Genomic DNA, 20,298 nt, shown 5'->3' on the forward strand with positions numbered 1-20,298 from the left:
TCGAAATCTGGCTCTCTGGATGTTTTGTTCCGTGCACACTGATAGGTCGCGGTCGCGGTCGTTTTGCGACAATTATACTATTTTATTACAGCCATTTTAATCATTTTATGTTTAATTTAGTTTATAACATGATACAAAAAAAAACTTATTTTTATTTTCTTACTTGCAACATTGTATTTTCTTTTTAATGAGTGGACATGCGACAGGCTATGGAATATTTAGCCAAAATATCACAAAAATCTAGATTAAGGAATATGAATAAATTATGCTACTATAAAAATATATTCATATTGTTGGGTAAAGTTTGTTTTTGTTCATAATTAAAAAAGCCGTATCACCATCGTTCCGTTTCAGGTATTGTACAGTCTTTCTGTCAATGTGTCAGTTATGTGTCAATGTCAAATGCAGTGTTGTAGTTGTACTGCACTCGTATCGTATTGTCTTGCATTTTGTACGAATTAATTTTACATTGTTTTCTGTTTTAATGAACAATAATGAGTGATACGTGGAACAAAAGTATACTATGTCGTTGTTGCCAAGCCGAAGATGGCTTCAGAAGTCTTGGTGAGCCGTATATTCACGAAGGAACGCAGGAAATATATGCGGATATGATACGAGATTGTCTGAATATTATTGTAAGTTTAATACATTGTATTTTAATTTTTCATAAACTGAAATAGCCTCAATATGTTTTAAAAATGTTCTAAATTAGGTTAAGAACTGTAACTCACAGCAATAAGGAGCTAATGCTTATTAGAATATATGTTGTAAGGGATCGATACGTACCGCTGAACAGGCAGGCAAGCCATGGTCGTGTGATAAATGATAAAACATCATTTGTAAATGTTAAAAATCAGTTGGCCCAAACTGGATCCAAATTGCGAAAGATAGGGACATGTGGAAACCGATGGAGGAGGCCTTCACCCAAAGAGTCTAATGCACCATCATAATTAAATAAAAATTAATGTAAAAAAATTGTAATACTTGTAATTATAAGTTTGACGTGTCTGTCTGTGTGTGTGCCTGTCTGTCTGTCTGTCTGTCTGTCTGTCTGTCTGTGTGTGTCTGTCTGTGGCATCGTAGCTCTCGAACGGATGAACCGATTTAGATTTAGTTTTTTTGTGTGAAAGCTGAGTAAGTCCAGGGTGTTCTTAGCCATGTTTCACGAAAATCGGTCGACTATGTCACGCTCGGGGGCTTTTTCAAAATTTTAAAATTGTGGTTAGGTTATTATCTTATCTTATCTTATCTTAAATCTGCGGGGGCCCTTACGGATACACTTCGACCCATCGGGATCTTTTGTGCAATTACCCCCTACGATCCTAAGATCCTTCAGCTATTCAGGAGCTTCTCGACCATCTCCACGTATCGGATGATGAGGCTCATGGGTAGCTCTCTGAAGTCCTTCGGTGCCAGGTAGCCTGCTCCAAAGTTCTTCATTCTTTGTCTGGCGAGGGCGTGACATTCACACATTAAATGTCTGACGGTCTCTTCCTCTTCGCCACACATGCGACAATCAGTGTTGTCGGCGTGTCCCATCTTGGCCAAAATTCCTTTGACCCCGTAATGGCCTGTGAACACCCCCGTTATAATTTGGAGTTGTCTTTTGCCTAGCTTCCCTAGCTTTTTGCTCCATCCAGAGTCTACCCTCTGCATAAAGAGCTTTGAATGCTTCAGACCAACCAGGGCATCCCACTCTTTTTGGTGACTAGCCTTTGTTTGGTCTTTCATAGTCATTCTGATGGTTCCTTGTGAAAGGCCCACATAAGGTTCCGGACCTATGAAGTTGTCTTCAGATCCGGCCTTGGCAAGTTCATCAGCGTTTTCATTGCCAATGAAGCCTTCGTGCCCCGGTATCCATACCAGTTGCACCTTGTTTTGCCTTCCAAGCTTGTTAAGAGCTTGGATGCCGTTTAATACCAGTCTAGAGGTAACTCTGGGCGATGTGAAGGCTTTGAGTGCCGCTTGACTGTCGCTGAGTATATAGATAGTCTTACCTTGGATTTGTCTAACTATATTCTCATGTACACAGGCAATTATTGCATATGTCTCGGCTTGGAAGACCGTGGCATAATTGCCCATGCTGATACTACCACTGTAGTCATTTGCATAAATGCCTGCGCCCGTACCAGATGCCATCTTGGACCCGTCTGTATACCAGATGATGGTGTTGTCATCAGGGGTGGGTGTCTCCAGACCCTCCTTCCATTCGGCTCTAGTATGGACTTTGGTTTTGAAGTTTTTGTGGAAGATGAATTTCGGTTGCATTTTGTCGCAGCCCATACTCATCAGCCTTCCCATAGAATTGTTGTATTCCATGCTTGTGTGTTTAGTCTTCGGCATGCTATCGCTCCAGAGGCCTGTTAAAGCCAGCCGGTGTAGCGATTTCAGTGCCTCAGACTGTATCACTAGATGTAGCGGCGGGAGATCCAATAGTACCTCCAATGCTGCTGTTGGCGTCGTTCTGAACGCACCCGTTATAGCCATGCATGCTGTCCTTTGTACCTTCATGAGGACATCCTTGCATGTGCTCAGTAATGTCCTTGGCCACCAGGCCAGGCTTCCGTACAGGATTATAGGTCTCACCATCATGGTGTAGATCCACCTTAGTACCTTTGGGTTTAAACCCCATGTTTTGCCGTAAGCTGACCTACACATTCCAAACACTCTAAGTGCCTTGGCTGTGGTCAGTTCGACGTGTCTTTTCCAGTTCAGTTCTTTGTCTAGTGTTACCCCTAGATATTTCACTTCATTGGAAAGTTCAAGTACCCTTCCATAGAGCCTTAGTTGCTCCATGCCAGTAAGGGCCCTTTTCCTGGTAAACGGTACTACCACTGTTTTGCCTGGATTGATGGAGAGTTGTTGGTGGTTACACCACCTCTCCACTTGCCTCAGTGCTGTATTCATGATTTCTGACACCGTTCCCGGGAATTTCCCGTTTATGAGTATCACTAAATCATCTGCATAACCCACTGTATATACTGGGCCCCTATTTAGTTCTTCCAAAAGTGAGTTCACTACCAGGCTCCATAGAGTCGGAGAGAGAACCCCACCTTGTGGACAACCTTTTGTTGCTGTGGCTAGTAATTCTTCCCCCATGAGGGAGGACTTAATTAGCCGGCTGTTCAACATATTACCTATCCAGCGGCAGATGGTAGGTTCTATGCCATGTTTGAGTGCAGCATTATTGATTGCACCATATGTGGTGCGATCAAAGGCACCTTCGACATCCAGAAATGCAGCAAGACATAGTTCTTTGTTTTCTATGGCCTGCTCCGCTCTAGTTGTCACCAGGTGTAGTGCTGTCTCCGTGGACTTGCCCGGCTGGTATGCACATTGCAAGCGGTGTAGTGGATGTCTCTTGAGCGGACCATCCCTGATGTGTCTGTCCACCAGTTTCTCCAAAGTTTTAAGGAGAAATGATGATAGACTTATGGGCCTATATGATTTGGCTTCTGTGTAATCCTCTTTGCCTGGTTTGGGCAAGTATGTTACCTTTACTAACCTCCATGCACGTGGTACATGTCCGAAGGCAATACACGCTTTGTACAGTCTACTCAAGTGGGGTATAAGTACGTTAGCGCCTTCTCGTAGTAGTATGGGGTAGATTCCATCTGGCCCCGGGGCTTTATATGGCTGAAATGTCGATAATGCCCATTGTATTTTGTTGTGGTCTACTACCTTTTTCGACGTGTCCCAATTATGCCTGGTCGTGCGAGTGCACTGTTCCGTAACACTAATTGGTTCGTCGTCTGGTACACTCTGATTTATTATCGAGCCTGGAAAATGTGTGGCACACATCACCTTGAGGGTCTCTAGCCCCGTTTCAGTCATTCCACCATCACTCCTTCTAATAGAGGTGAGTGGGACTGACTTCGTTGTGGCTAGTGCCTTCGTGAGTCTCATGCCTTCCGGAATGGAACCGATTTGATCGCAGTGGTTTTTCCACGCTTTCCTTTTCGCTTTCCTCACTGCCTTGCTATACTCTGTGAGTTTTCGCGCGTAGAGCTCAAAATCATTACTTCTTTTGGCATCGTTGAAGACAGCCCTAGTTTCTTTCCTGAGTTTTGCTATCTCCGGATTCCACCAGGGTACCTTCTTCGCCAGGATTTTCTTTTCCGGGCAGTTATTTGTCCAAGCCGTATGGACGGCTTGCCCTATTTTGTCAGCTTCAAGTTCTATGTCAATAATAGAGTTTAGCTTACCATTGGGGTTTCCCAGGTCCGCCTTAAGGTCATCCTTGAACGATAACCAGTTGGTATTCCTGGGATTCCGTTTTAGTATAACTTCTACTTTGATTTTAGTGGTATACCTAAAGCATATATATCTATGGTCCGATAAAGAAATCTCCCCAGAGACATGCCATGAACTAACTTTATTACTTGCGTTGTTGGACGCTAGCGTTATATCAATGACCTCACCTCGCCTAGCATTGACGAATGTCGGCTCATTGCCTTTATTTAAGAGTTGTAGTGAAGAGCTTACCAGGAATTCCAGTACCTTCTCTCCTCTTCTGTTGACATCCGAGCTTCCCCAGATGACGTGGTGTGCGTTCGCATCGCAGCCGATGATCAGGTCAGTGTTCGCCCGGCTGCCGTAGTCAGCAAGATCCCGCAGTTGTGTGGTGATGGGATCCGCCGCCTCGTAGGGAAGGTAGGCTGATGAGATGACTAGTGCCTTACCCCCCTTTATTCAGGATCTTGACCGTGGTCAGATCCCTGGAACAGAAAGCATTTAGAAGCATAGCATCAATGCCGGTTTTAACATAAATACATGTCCTCATATTACTCTCGGGGCAGATATACAGTATCGTCCCGCCAGTACCATTTAAGCCTCTTATCTCTCCCTTGTAAATATATGGTTCTTGAATAAGAGCAATGTCGAACTTGTCGCTTTTTAGCTGCCTAGCCAGAAGGGCAGTGGCGGCCTTATTGTGTTGTAAGTTTATTTGTACACACCTTAGCCCCTCCATTACGGCGGTTAGTGTTTGGCGGTGCTGAGATCAGCGGCCGCCTCCTGGACCGTGTTGTCGCAGGACATGGGCGAAGTGGTGCCCTCCAGGTAGAGTTCCTCCAGACCGCGCAGGTCCTCCGAGCCCGCCACCGATAGGATCGGTGACGATTCTCGGGTCCAGCGCAGCCCGGCGAAACTCTCCCCGACTAGCACCACTTCCCCGCCTCTGACCGGTCCCGAGCCACCTCCGCAGGAGCGCCAGGCGGCGCGTCCCGCTCCGGGGCCTCCCCGTCGCCGCCCCCGCGGCGCCCGCAGCCTCATTGGCCACCGAGTCCCCCTCCCCCCGTCCGCGCCGGGCTCCACCCCAGCCTCTTCATGCTCACGCTCCTTCCCCGTCTCCAGGAGCTTGAAGTGGCTGGTGTCGAGCCCCGAGTGAAGAACGTAGCCGGCCTCCCTGATGACGTCAGCTGACACCTGGTCCATCAGAACGATGCGCCTGGTGTTCAGCTCCGACATCACGGTGTCGACCACCTTCCACTCGTCGGTGCGGAGTTTAGGGTTGCGCCTCTGCATCACCCGCAGAGCCAGCGACACGTCCTGGCTGCCATCGATCGCCGTACGCCAGGCCATCTTGACCGGCTTCGGCAGATCTTTAGCAGCCACGACTTTCAGGCGCCGCCCGCCGATCTCTCCTCTTCCGATCACCGAGCGGAGCCATCCCACTGCGTCGCTTCCTCCGCAGGTGATGTGAAGCGCACCCCCGTGACAGCACCTAGTGTGATGTCGGGCATAGGATCGGCCGCCTCGTCCAAAGCTACGAGCAGGACGCTCACTATGGCCGACCTATGCTCCAACATCACCTTTTCCCCAGGAAAGGCCACTGGGACGATAGCCATCTTCTCGCTCGCCGCTACCTCAGCAAACGTCCCCCCACCCTCGTTCGCTTGTGGTCGCCAGCGAGCAGAGAAGAGTCGCCACTGGCCCCCAGTGACCTCTTGTTAGGCTGCCTCCCCGCCCCACTAGTGGAGGGTCCGGCCCCCACTTGCGCGTCCCTATTCTCCCGCGCCTTCGCACGCCTCTTCTGCCTCCTGGTTGGGGCTACTCCTCCACCCGACTGCGCATCCGCACCCTGGGGTGCAGTAGCGTCGTCTATGGCGCCCGGAGCCGCCCCACCAGAATTTGGAAGCGGTGCGTCCCTCCCGCAGTTGGCCGTTGCTCCGCGGCCAATCCCCCAGCACCAGCGCTAGTCGGCTCCCCGAGGGGTGCTTGCTTTGCGCCCCCACTCTTCAACCCTAAGGGAAGAGACGGGTTGGTGCTGTTGGGATGGCCAGCTCCGCCGTGGCCCCTACGCTTCGCCCCCGTCCTTGCGGACGTCCACGTGTTGCCGCTGCCAACGCTCGTGGATCTGTCACAGACAGTCCCACTATTCGCTGGTGCAGCAACCTTTGCGCTATGCGCCTTCGCCTCATCCCGTACGGGTACGGCGTCCCCTCCCCGTCGTTATAGGTACATTAGTATCCATACAAACATTGAAAAATTTCAGCAAACTGGCTCCCCACCCACCACGGAGCCACACATTTGGAATGCATTGAAGCATTAGGGCTACCAAGTCTGCTATAGTAATCCAGGATGCGTTGTCTGTGAATCCGCACGGTGCCAAAACCCTGGTCAGCTCCTCAGCCGACGCAGTGAATCGTGCTCCGCCGATTACAGACCCCTACACCCCAGAGAACTAACCTTGTGGCCATCTGACTGGACACGGCAGCCGATTGATCCTAGCTGGCTAGACTAAGACCGCCCGTGTGAGATGAATATGGAGCCAAAGGAGCTTCGCCTAACAGGGATAACGACCGCAGACCCCTGCTTCGCCTAGACTCCCAGGATCTCCTTCTCCACCCGTACGGGTCCCCGCGCACGGCACAAACACGCGGGTGGCATTCTACCGCCTCCCATCCTTCTTTGTGGATGGGAAGCCCGCTGCGACATGCCACGTCATCGCCTACGGCTGATTATACGGGATATGGATCGTTGTTTGCCATCATCACCCCACCCCTACAGACTCGTCCTCATGAAGAAGTCGAGCCTATAGCGATGTCGCCATGCTGGCAAACATTGCGACCCATCTGAGGGATATGGATAGGTTGGGATTACACTAAGGGTGTTTTACAATGGTTCACTCACTTGGCCCAGTTGGAGATGCAGTCATCCGGATGACAACACCTACTTCCGGTCCTTGTGTCCGCTCCCTTGCAAAACTCGCCCTACGATGGTTCAACTGGTTGTTTCCGTTCTTACCTGTTTCTACGGTAGAACCAGGCAGTTAACAGGCAGTAACCTCGGGAAGGAGCACAACCAGTTTTGCCTCGGGGATCTCTGCAACCTGTGCTACTCCCGAGACCATCCACCATGCCAGCTACCGGACAGGTAGCTGACATAGAGACAGACCCACCGCAAGAAGCGACCGGTCGCAAATTATCACTTGCACATGGACCCGCCTCCGCCCGTGGTTAGGTTATTACTAGTGTAGTGTTTATACTAATTCATTTGATTTGGACCCTTCTTCGAGTGTGGGCCTCTTCCAACTCTTCTCTTTTCTTTCTTGGGCTTTGTTTAGCCAGTCTTTACCTGCTGTTTCCATTATATTGCTTATGTGTTTTATTCTGACAAATCTTTTATTTTCAGATGAAACCTTCAACTGCACCGTCGTACAGCATTTGTGATAGCTGTGTGTGTAAGTTGCGGGATGCAACCGTCTTTAAAAGGCAGGTCCTTGCATGTGAGAGGTCTCTGGAGGCATACCGCAAGCAGATTGATGGTATGTATCTATTTTATTAATCCCCGACGCAAAAACGACGGGGGTTATAAGTTTGACGTGTCTGTCTGTCTGCGGCATCGTAGCTCCCGAACAGATGAACCGATTTAGATTTAGTTTTTTTTTTGTTTGAAAGCTGAGTTAGTTGGGAGTGTTCTTAGCAATGTTTCATGAAAATCGGTCCACTTTGTCTGTTTTTTTTTTTAAATTTTAATTTTGTGGTTGTTATTTTATATTTTGTTATTACAATACAATTTATTATGCATATTTTCAAATTAATACAATACAATACAAATATTCTTTATTGCTCACCATTATTTTAACAAGATGATATTACAAAATTAATCACAGAACTTTAACTATGGTACTTAATTGGTAGACAACTGGCGGTCTTATCGCTAAAGAGTGATCTCTTCCAGACAACCTTTAGTTATGTGATTTATTTCAATTTATATATACAGTAGAGATTCTACTTGAAATAAAACACATTAACATATTTTCTAATAACAATTTGATTGAAAATATTTTGTTTCATCTTTCAGATGAGATAAATGCGGATCCTGAAATAAAATCTGAAGATGACAGCTGCTCCAATGGTAAAAAAAATGTGCTAGTCTATTGATTACCTTAAATAAGCAATAAGTAAGAAACATCCTCAAAAATGTACCTTTATTTTGACAACATAACACAGAACACCCCACTAGAAGCCTAATGCAAGCGATATTGTTCGAGACGCAAATCACCAATCCTTGCGGGGTGAGACGGGCGCGCACGGTGCTGCCATTGGTCGTTTCAAATAATGGCGCGCCTTTACGATTAGCAGTAGGGATGGGAATGGGACATGTCTTATAGATAATGGTACCGGTACCAGTGGTGAGTTTGTTTTGCAACAAATTATAATATTATAATTACATTATAATAAGGCCTAGTTACCCTTCGGGTTGGAAGGTCAGATGGCAGTCGCTTTCATAAAACTAGTGCCTACGCCAAATCTTGGGATTAGTTTCCAAAGCGGACCCCAGGCTCCCATGAGCCGTGGCGAATGCCGATGCCGGGATAACACAAGGAGGATGATGATTGTGATAGCACCTCAATAAAAATCATTCTAGTAACTAATAACAGTAATAACTAAACTGTGCATTTTTACTTACGTTTACTAAGTTAAATTACCAACTAAATATTCTAAACTAATCAATCAACTAAATAACATTACAGATTCTAGATAATTATTCACAATTACAAATCTGCTTTCTTTTATATTTCATAAAATGGTAGCACATGGTACGAACGGTAGTACGAAGTTCCCGCAACAGACATAAACTAACATGGCCCCATCCCTAATCGTTTACGTGAAAGGGATAGCATATCGCATTGTTAACTAGGCAAAAAGGGATGGACGCGCCTCGGCGCCGCTCAGTACAACCATATTGACCAGTATAAATGAACTCCGCGGATAATAAACAATATTCAACAAAATAATTAATTTGACAACTGTGGAATGTTATTCCATCTTTTTTATATGTAGAAGTGTTAGAAGACTTGCCACACCACTTTATGCTGCAAGAGGCCATTGTTTGCAACCAAATTTGATTATTTAAGATTTTTTCCCGAGCGGACACGAACACTGTTAGCGGGTCGTATACTTGGGCGCTACTGATCGGTGTCGCACGCGTTCAAACTTTTATAAACCTGATTTGTCGTATGCTTGGTGACTGCGAGTCGCCCTGTAAGGGCCGTCTTGTTGTATTGGTCTGTGCAACATAAAGTAGCATTTTATGTTCTAGAGCATAAAAGTAAAATCTTCTTCTAAGGCTAAGGTCTCAACAGCCAAACAGTTAAATTAAAACATATTGCACAATTTTACTGAGCAATAAAATTGTGTAGATGACAAAACTTGTTATATTATTTTATTTTTGCTACAATTTATTACAATTTCGTATTTTCTGTCATTAAATTTAGTAAATCACATAAAATAGGAGTCAATTATCGTTCAAAAATGCTCCTAAATATTTGACTTGGCAGAAAACCAAGCGTCTGAACTGAAACCTTGATCACATGCTGAAAAAAAAGTATTTGGCGGGAATTGGTTATGTATTATGTTCTTTCGTTTACGACGATTTCGTGGTGTAAATTTCAGTGAAAAATATAGTTATTTTCCTCGCAATCGAAAAGATAAAAGACATTTATTCATGACGCTCACAAACACGTACGTACATGTACACAAGAAAAGAACAAAAAAAAAACAGAGGACAGAACATTAAGTGCGCATCACGAAATGGACCCAACTCAGCATGGTGCTAGCTGGAAGCCAGCGCTGGTCTTCCGTAGGGCCCATTCGGTGATGCCACGACAGAAAACAAACACACAACAATAAAAAAAAAAGAAGAGGACGAAAAGGGACAGAAAAATAAAACTATTTACATAACAAAGCAAGAATACACATATAAAATAACAAACAAAATAGTTACTCGGTTAAAAATGGGTCACTTTATGCCCTTGTTGTACAATCTACTATATTGAAGCATCGAATCCATTATTTATCTACGGTTAGATTATGGATTATTGGACATCTCATTTTTAAGTTGTCAGAGATGTAATAAGTGTACACGTTAAACTTTCGTGAGACATATTCAAATAATTAATTAAAATACGGTTAAAATACGGTTGTACTCACGTTATTATATCGCTATTGCTGCGACATGTTTCGGGCCAATTCGGAGGCCCCTCTTCAGGCATATAGGAGTTCACGCGACGGCTAAACATCTCGCAGCAATAGCGATATAATAACGTGAGTACAACCGTATTTCAATTAATTATGTAATAAGTGGATGTGTTTCATACAAGTGATATCCATAATTAGTCGTACAGAAACAAAGTTCAAACTGTTTCGTGGACATCGAATAAATACATTCTTGTATATTTCTGGTGTTTGCACCCTTTACCTATCACCCGATTCAACCTTAATGTGTAAGAATTCGTTTAAGTAGTTTAAAAAACTTACCCCATTATTTTAGGATTTAATGAGCAGTTGATGCACAGATCAGACTATGAAGGCAAGAATGAAGGGAATCTTACGTATGATGGTAAGAATTTTTATACATAAATAAAACCGGCCAAGTGCGTGTCGGGCCACGCTCAATGTAGGGTTCCGTAGTTTTCCGTATTTTTCTCAAAAACTACCAAACCTATCAAGTTCAAAACAATTTTCCTAGAAAGTCTTTATAAAGTTCTACTTTTGTGTTTTTTTTTTTCATATTTTTTAAACATATGGTTCAAAAGTTAGAGGGGGGGACACACTTTTTTTTCCTTTAGGAGCGATTATTTCCGAAAATATTAATATTATCAGAAAACGATATTAGTAAACCCTTATTCATTTTTAAATACCTATCCAACAATATATCACACGTTTGTGCTGGAATGAAAGAAAAACAGTCCCCACTTTACATGTAGGGGGGGTACCCTAACAAGATATTTTTTTCGACTTTTTATTTTTGCACTTTGTCGGCGTGATTGATATACACATTGGTACCAAATTTCAGCTTTCTAGTGCTATCCGCGGACGATAAGGGTTCCTAGTTGACTACGGAACCCTAAAAATAGTACTTCTTTTGTCAGTTAGTAGCGACCCGCCTCGGTATCGTACGGGGATTAAATCTTTCGGGAAACTACGGAACCCTACACTGAGCGTGGCCCGACACGCTCTTGACCGGTTTTCATTATGCTGTGTTTTTTTGAGTAATGATACTAATGATCTTGGTATATTTACAGAAGAGAAGACAACATCCATGGATATAGAAGACATTGATGACCAGCCGCTCGCCAGCCTTCGGACTTTTCGGCAGAGTGATGACGTCACAACACGGGGTATGTACTTTTACCGGTGGCCTATGAAAATGAAAATGAATGAAAATGAAATATTTATTTTTCAAGTAGGCATATTACAATGCGCACATGAACGTCAAATAAAGTTACGCCGGCTCTAACCCTACGCCTCAGCCTCGAGAATATTTCAGTCCCCCCTCAGTTGGGAGGGGGGTATCTACTATGGGACCGGCAAGAAACTCGGCGGGCCACTTTTTTCAAAACATTACGTTTTATAATTAACATGCATTAAATAACAAGATACAATTTAACATACAAAAGTATTCATAAAAAAAAATGTTAACAGACTAGGTAGGTACTCTAACTCTATGGAAATTAATATCAATAAATTATATTATGGCTTAATAATACGTCGTTCTTCTTAAGAGAAAACATATCAAATTGTCACAGAAGAATAAGATAATATAAATCTCAATGTCATTAAATCACAATATCACAATAGTGACAATTGTCGCCCGACAATGATGAGCATTTCTTTTTTTTTGCCAATAAAAAATTTTTGATTGTTTTAGGAAATTTTAGGTCAATTGTACAGAATCACGAGTACTTTCAATCTCACTGGGAGACAAAAAGTGTCCCAGAATTTCCATACATTTTTGTTACTTTCCTCTTTTGTTACCCCATACAACATGTACGGAAAATGGTAACAAAATAAGAAAAAATCGTATGGGACAATTTTTTTACCTACTAGGATTGAAAAAGCTCGTAATTCTGAGTAGAAATAGCAAATTTTTTTCAAAAATATCACACTTTATAAAAGTGGCAAAAAAAAAAGAAATGCTCAACCGCCATTCATTACCTCAACAAGGAAATAATGACGCTGGGCAACAAGTTTACTTGTCAATGTCACTCCTGGTAAAATAGCCCACAGGTTGCCGTTTAAGTATAATACTGTTACGGACTTCCGGTTCGAGCGCCATCTTAGCGGTCTCGTATCGTGAATAATTTCTTTTTTTTTTGCTCATTAATGTTGTTTAAAGTGTATTATCGATAGCTTATTATGCAGTAAACGAATGTTGTAGTGAGAAGCTGATGAAGAATTAATCTCGTAACGCGTTTAGCCTCTTTTTTGTCGTCAACGGCCGGTAGTCCACGTGCTCTTGTAAAATCAATTTACAAGTGCTAACTCACTAATTAATATTAGCTCATATCACCTTGACACTGGCGAAATAGTCTCAACAATGGACTGAAGCCATTTAATTTAAAAAGCGGGTGTAGTAGAAGTCGACTGTGGGATATGGGTTAAATTTTGGCATAGGCGAGAGGCTGGCAAACTGTTACTGCAATGTCACAGTTTTTTTTTTTTTTTTTTATGGGATAGGAGGCAAACGAGCAGACAGGTCGCCTGATGGTAAGCGATCACCGCCGCCCATGGACACCCGAAACGTTTTCGTTTTCTTTCAACCCCTTAATTGACAAGAGTGGTACTGAAACTTGCTCTGCATACCCTTTCATGGGATACAGGACAGGCGTGTTTGTATGTATGTATTCATATTCATATTCATATTCATATTCTTTATTCAGTATTGATTATACATTGTCAGGTTTTACATTCACATATTTATATACAATTTACAAAAATATTTATCTAGTTTAAGTATAATTTAATTTATTGTACATTTTCTCATTGGAATTAAAGATTATAATTATTATTTACAAAAAGTGACATATATATGTATGTATAACTCAAAAAGTTAAAATATTATATTCTTGTTACAGAAGCTAAAACCTCCAAACACCAAAAGGCCAAGAATTTCTCCTGTAAAATTTGTCATAAGAAATTCACTTACAACGGTTTTTTGGAGGTACACATGAGACAACACACAGGGGAGAAAACAGTGCAATGTCGACTATGTGACAGTAAGTACACGAATAACAAGGAATTAAACAGACATATTAGCGAGAACCATTCAGACGGAGATAAGTACCCATGTCCACAGTGTACAGAAACTTTTGATAAAGCGAGACTGTTAAAGAAACATTTGACAACGCATTTTGAGGAAAAATTCTCATGTAATTACTGTGATAAAGAGTTCCAAAGAAAAAAAGGTTAAAGGAACATCTAAAAACTCACACAGGAGAGAAAAAATACAGTTGCGAAGAATGCGGTAAATCATTTGGTCATAACCAGACGTTGAAGTCTCATATTTTAACGCACACTGGTGAAAAACCTTATGTATGTGATGTATGTGGACGGAGATTCCCGCAAAGGACGCATTTGAAAAGACATATATTTATTATACACACAGGGGTTAAACCATACAGTTGTAATATATGTAAAAAGCAGTTTTCTAGCAAAAGTTATTTATCGATACATAAAAGACAGCATACTGGCGAGCGACCGTATAATTGTGAGGAATGTAATAAGACTTTTACAGCGTACACGACTTTGAAAGTCCATATGAGAGTGCACACAGGAGACAAACCTTATGCCTGTAGTTTCTGTAATCGTCAATTCGCACAAATGGCAAGTTTTAAGCTCCATGAAAGGACTCATACTGGTGAGCGACCTTTTTCTTGTAAAATTTGTAAGAAACCTTTTTCTGATAACGGTTATTTAAAGATACATATGCGGGTACACACAGGTGAAAAACCTTATAACTGTGATATATGTAAACGCGCTTTTAGAGAAACGGGGCAACTGAAGCGTCATTTAAGAGTCCATAGTGGAATAAAGCCATATACTTGTAAAATATGTAATAAACAGATAGGTAATTTATCTAAACACATGCGTATACATTCTGATGCTAGGTATAATTGTAATATATGTCATAAGCAGTTTTCTGTGAGTAGTTTGAAGTTGCACATGAGGGTACATAGTGATAAGCCGGTTGCGTGTGATATGTGTAGTACTCAGTTTGCACAAAGTAGTGGTTTAAAAAGGCATAGATGTACGCAAGATGATAAAGTTGAGTGATGAAATTTGATTTTAGAAAATTAGTTCTTTTTTTTAAGTTGAACATAAACGTCTACGAACGATACTACATATTTTTAAATTACAAAAAATGGAAAATTCACACCTCCGACAGAACTCCTTTAATTTAAAATATGTAGTTCTTTTTATTCGGGTTCCGTACCAAAAAAGTACAAAAGGAACCTTGTGGCGCCGCTCTGTCCGTTACTTACTAACTTAAGAGGATACGGTAGCGAAAATGCTAAAATGGAAAGGAGCCCCCCTTTCAACTTGGGAATTTTAGTTAAATATACAAGTGTTATTAGCTAGATTTATCGAAAAAAAATTGCCCATTAAGAACAACTCAGTCAAAAGATATTTCAAAAAAATCTTTAAAATCGAGGTTCCGCTCTCGACTCTTTCCTCCTTCAAAACTTAATCAATCGGAACGAAATTTGAGAATCTGAATAACAATGAAATAATCTATGTCGGACCGTTTAGCTTTTTTGGTTCATTGTTACCAATCTTGAGTATCACACTTTTCTTTGTGCCACAATGACAAAGGCCGTTTTTGGAAGTTTTTGATTGGCTCTAGAGTCTTTAAAAAGCAGAATATCAAAAAAATCAAAACGGTCCGACACAGATAAAAATAATAACAATCTGTGTTGAAAAAAATCATTGCTCTATCTTCAAAAACCGGGGAGGAAATAGTCGAGAGCGTTTGTATGGAGAATTGACCCCTCCTGTATCGTCTTAATGATCATAACATAACTCCTGCGCTAAATTGTGAAATCAGGGTATTTATAAATAAGGTACATATTAAATTGATTTTTATAACTAATTAATAATTGAAGTATTTATTAATTTATATTGAGGCCTAAATAAATAGTTTTATTTATAAATCGTAGTTTTATTTTAATATCCTATAAATGTATTATATTATCTATTATGTTTTATCTATTACTAGCTTATGCCCGCGGCTTCGCTCGCATTAAACTCGAAAATTGCAGATTGCTCCATACAAATGTCCACCCCCATTTTAGGGAAGTGGTGGAGGGGGGATTAGAAAGAGACAAAAAGTAGCCTATGTCAGTCTCTATCTCTTTAACTATCTCCACTTAATAATCACGTCAATTCGTCGCTCCGTTTTGCAGTGAAAGACGGACAAACAAACAGACACACACACTTTCCCATTTATAATATACTAGCGTTGCCGGAATGCTCCATATAAACTTCCACCACTCATTTTAGGGAAGTGGGGGGTTAGAAAGAGACAAAAAGTAGCCTGTGTCACCCTCCATCCCTTCAACTGTCTCCACCTAAAAAATCACGTCGATTCGTCGCTCCGTTTTGCCGTGAAAGACGGACAAACAAACACACACTTTCCCATTTATGATATTAGTGTGGATTATATGAACTATGACATTTCTGATTGAAAATTAAAGGTCCTTCCTATGAAGAGTCATTCTTTTTTATATATTTTTTATCAATTAAGTCCAAGGTGTGTATACAATTTTTCTGTTCGACGAAGCCGGAAAGCGTTGACTTCGTTTAGCAGAGGACAGAAAAATACTGATTATTAACGACTACTTTAGGTGTTCTTGACATTCAAAGGGTTGAATAAAATACGTGTTGAAATAACAATTGTTTAATATACAGATTTACAGAACAATGAGTAGTTTCAAAGTATACAGTAATCACTGTGTCCTTACATACTTGACAGGTTTCAAAAACCTCGATGACGATAAAAATGGTATAAATTATTTGAACTAAAGCAAGAGAATACAATATACTTACGAGATACATACATACATAGGTACGAAAGCATACAGGACAGGACCATAGATTTACACATAGATAACGTAGATTGAGTTGATTGGCCAAAAAGTGTGTCCACATGAGAGGGTAAAGTTGGGGCTGGTGTCCCTCTCGCACTTATTGCCACTGTCAAAATCATTTGGGGATACTAGTCAATATTCAAAGTTACCTACTACCAAATCTACTAATACCCAATTGAAGGTTTTGTTTTTTAATTATGCAAATCTTTGGTTTAATAGCTTCAGAATAATGACTTACCAAGTTACATACCTTGGACTGGATATAATATAAAAATAGTTTAAGAAGTTTATAAAATTAGGTAGGAGGTCGCGGGTTCGAACCCGGCTCGTACCAATGAGTTTTTCTGAACTTATGTGCGAAATGTCATTTGATATTTGCCAGTCGCTTTTCGGTGAAGGAAAACATCGTGAGGAAACCGGACTAATTCCAATAAGGTCTAGTTACCCTTCGGGTTGGAAGGTCAGATGCCAGTCGCTTTCGTAAAACTAGTGCCTATGCCAAATCTTGTGATTAGTTGTCAAAGCGGACCCCAGACTCCCATGAGCCGTGGCAAATGCCGGGATAACGCAAAGAGGATTATGATAAAACTAGGTAGTATACAGGTAAAAATCTCTCTGTGACACTGGTCACCAGCCCCAACTTTGACCCTCTCATGTGGACCGTTTTTGCTAGTCTGACACGGACGCCTTTTTGGCCCGGTGATAAGGTTAATTTAGTATGACAAAAAAAGTGTCATTAAAAGTACAGGGTACGTAGTCGAATAACACAAACGCTCACGAAACGAAACGCTCGTAGATATCTATCTCTATCGCTCTTGCCTGGCCTGGCCAGGCCCCACTGGAAAGAGGATGACATTATAAAGGTAGCAGGAAGGAACTGGATGGACACCGCTCAGAACAGAGTAAAATGGTAAAGCTTGGAGGAGGCCTTTACCCTATCAGGGACCACAAATAACTAAAAGACAAATGAAAAGTAAAGAAGAAATACAAGAATGTGGAAAGAAGGCTAAATAAATAAATAAATAAAATAAATCGCTCTTGCGCGCGACAGAGCCCGACTACCTTTCGCGGCGTTTCGTTTCCGTTTCGCGACCAGAGTTTAAAAAAAAGTTGATCAAATATTTCGATTTAGTTGACCAAACTTTGTGCACTGATTGGCAGACATGGAACTATTTTTATATCATAGCAACACTTACTTTTCTCATACAAAAGTGACTCAATAGTTGCCACATGCAAAACGGTTTACATAGACAGTGGCGCCACTATTAATTTTACTCTTTTTTTGCCAGGCTGTATGTACAGTCAACCAATTGGAACCTAGGCCCCTCTACAACCATGTCAAAATGACAAGCAGTATGATATTTTTTTTTAAGTGGAAAATGTCTGCCTTGGGTGAGACTTGAACTCACGGCCTCTGGACCAGAGGCCGTGAGTTCAAGTCTCACCCAAGGCAGACATTTTCCACTTTTAAATTTATTCTAAGCCTAGTGGCATCGATTGCAGACGTTTCTGCTAATCAAAAGTTAAATATTCAGTAAGATATTTCTGACAGTCTGATTTATAACGTCACTATAACATGTGCTCTGCCTACCCCTTCATGGGACACAGGCGTGATTGTATGTATGTATGTATGTACTATAACATAGTTCTACAGTGGCCTAAGGTTCCAATTAGTTGACTGTACATGCTTATACGAAAAAATCACAAATGTGATATACATGTATGTAGGCCAATGCCACAGTATAATAAAGAGTACTATCGTACAGTATGGCCACTCCCGCTCCCCGCTGAAAGTGCCGCCCACCCCCTCTCGGTTATCTCACAGTTACCGCTTGTCAAAAGCGCGAACAGTCGACCTGTCATATTTCACTCATACAAGCATAGTACGCGTTCACCTACACGAGCTTAGACTGTGTGCTAGGAACGCGCCTCTCATATATTTGATCACCAGTGTCCGAGGTGGGCCAATACTGTAGTACGGTTTTCGAAATCCTACTATTTGTTACAAGCCATAATTTGGTATTTTCAGTAGTACAATTTTGTTGCAGTTAATAAGAATAAAAGTTGAGGAAAATTATAATATTTAAGTATTTGAATATATGTCAAATGACGTCTACTTATAAAATACTAGTATCACATATAAATTGGACTGACAGCACTTTCAACACAACTATTACTAGATAAATTATACAAGACTTAACCCTTAAATGCAAAATATTAAGCTTTTGGTCTTTTTTTTGTTGATTGCAAGAACATCTTAACATTCATAAGTTTGTTAACATTTGTGTCTTGAAACCCTCGCAACGCTCAAGATTCCACTTTACCAATATTGGAATTTTTCGCTTGCTCGGGTATCAATATTGGCACGTGCGTTCAAACAACTTTTCCCCCATGTAAAACAATAGTACATTACTACAGAGGCCGGGACAAATGCTTCGCTTCGCTCGGCCGTCTATATGTCTTCGGCCGGCAACCCCATTTCCCGCCGAGGTATGTATAGTGCTTGTCTCAAACATGGTATGAAATAAATAAAGTCTACTGAAAATAGTAACTTTGGATGGCTGTATCTCCTAAACGGTGCGTCGTAGCGCAAAAATAATCGAATTTTCGTTCCCCTTTAATGCCCCGTATACGCCTATAAAAAAAACAAAAAAAAAAAAAAAAACGAAAAATTTTTTTTTTGTATGAAAACGCACCCAAAATCAAATATTGTTTAGGGCCCGTACCAGTTGCAGTCGGCACGTCTATAAAGCCCCTTATAGTTTTTTTTTTAATTGGCTAAATACCTGGATGTTATGTCACAATTATCTGTGTTTGGAAATTAAAAAAGAAGACTTTGCCGGTCTTGGCCTGCAAGGTTTGTATGAAATTCCATTATCTATCAATCGTCCTAGCCGCACCTGCAACGTCATACTTCGCTGCCAATTATAAGGCACATAACATCAATATTTCATACCATGTTTGAGAAAATAACTATTTATGCGTATATTTGATACAATGCATGTAAGGGTTAAACATATTTTAAGATTCTTACAACTTTACTAAATAACGTCACGATTCTGAAATTACGTCCAGTCGTCATAAACATCTACACACATTTTTACAATAACGAGGTGAAAAAGTGTTCATATCTTTATGACTGTGAGTACGAAATATGAAAATAATAAATATTAATATCATTCGAGTTGAAAATATTTACATTCAAGGTAAGGTGGGAGAAGATGGGTTTTCTTGAGGAATAAGTCCGTTTTCACATTATCCGATACGATATCTGATGTCGGAAGGATTTCTATAGAAAAAATCCAAGATGGCGCCTGTAATGTATGGGATATCGGTCCGACATCCGATATCGGATCGGTTAATGTGAAAACGCACTAAGACGAATGATGGCTTTCAATCTTACTTCGCACATAACCGTTCAATCTTCTCCCGTAAGGTGGGAGAAGATTGAACGAACGAAATTACCTATAAGATCTATACTAAAGATGGTCTCTTACGAACATTGAATAAACATGTACGCTAGGCATTAAACATATGTATGTATCAAAGGCCTTAGTTTTATTTTTAAATATTTGCCAATTTTTTTACCCATACATCAATAAGAAAAATGTCTTTTTCTACTCCCGAACTGTTATTCGTCATTTACAGGGTCGTGCATAGATCTTTAAAACCCTACATAAAAGTCTATTCCTAAAGCCTACGTCCGCCGGCTTTCAGCGCATGCGCGCAGTATCGAAAAAACTGAAAAAGCATTGTTTGGCTTTGTAACCATGGCAACGCATTGTTATAACGATACTGCGCGCGTGCTGAGCTGACAGTGCAAACCTAATTTCAAAATAAAGGAAACAGTATGAATTTCACGAAAGTTATTCAAGAAAACTATTAAAAACTAAGTGCATAGTCGTAGAAAAAGTATTGTA

The 20,298-nt window shown here is 41.3% G+C and overlaps 1 protein-coding gene across 2 annotated transcripts; it reads left to right on the forward strand.

Annotated features, from left to right (window-relative positions):
* The first annotated feature begins 469 nt into the window (after nucleotides 1-469).
* LOC125240257 (zinc finger protein 583-like) lies at nucleotides 470-13,842 on the forward strand. Of its 2 annotated transcripts, XM_048148103.1 has the most exons (6): nucleotides 470-635; nucleotides 7,636-7,768; nucleotides 8,308-8,361; nucleotides 10,780-10,848; nucleotides 11,534-11,629; nucleotides 13,367-13,842. In XM_048148103.1, exons 1-6 carry the CDS (start codon nucleotides 495-497, stop codon nucleotides 13,699-13,701), a joined length of 828 nt encoding a protein of 275 aa, XP_048004060.1. In that variant the 5' UTR covers nucleotides 470-494; the 3' UTR covers nucleotides 13,702-13,842. The 2 variants fall into 2 exon arrangements, with proteins under 2 accessions (XP_048004060.1, XP_048004061.1); XM_048148104.1 differs by lacking the exon at nucleotides 10,780-10,848.
* The last annotated feature ends 6,456 nt before the right edge of the window (nucleotides 13,843-20,298 follow it).

This window comes from Leguminivora glycinivorella, chromosome 27, assembly GCF_023078275.1.
Source record: "Leguminivora glycinivorella isolate SPB_JAAS2020 chromosome 27, LegGlyc_1.1, whole genome shotgun sequence".
Classification (NCBI taxonomy): Eukaryota; Metazoa; Arthropoda; class Insecta; order Lepidoptera; family Tortricidae; genus Leguminivora; species Leguminivora glycinivorella.

What these genes read in the sequence shown, in the direction of transcription:
- LOC125240257 (XM_048148103.1), top strand. Translation starts at nt 495, where the DNA reads ATGAGTGATACGTGGAACAAAAGTATACTATGTCGTTGTTGCCAAGCC. An exon ending in AGATGACAGCTGCTCCAATG is followed by an intron (nt 8,362 to 10,779) that starts GTAAAAAAAATG and finishes CCATTATTTTAG; the next exon opens with GATTTAATGAGCAGTTGATG. An exon ending in TGATGACGTCACAACACGGG is followed by an intron (nt 11,630 to 13,366) that starts GTATGTACTTTT and finishes TTCTTGTTACAG; the next exon opens with AAGCTAAAACCTCCAAACAC.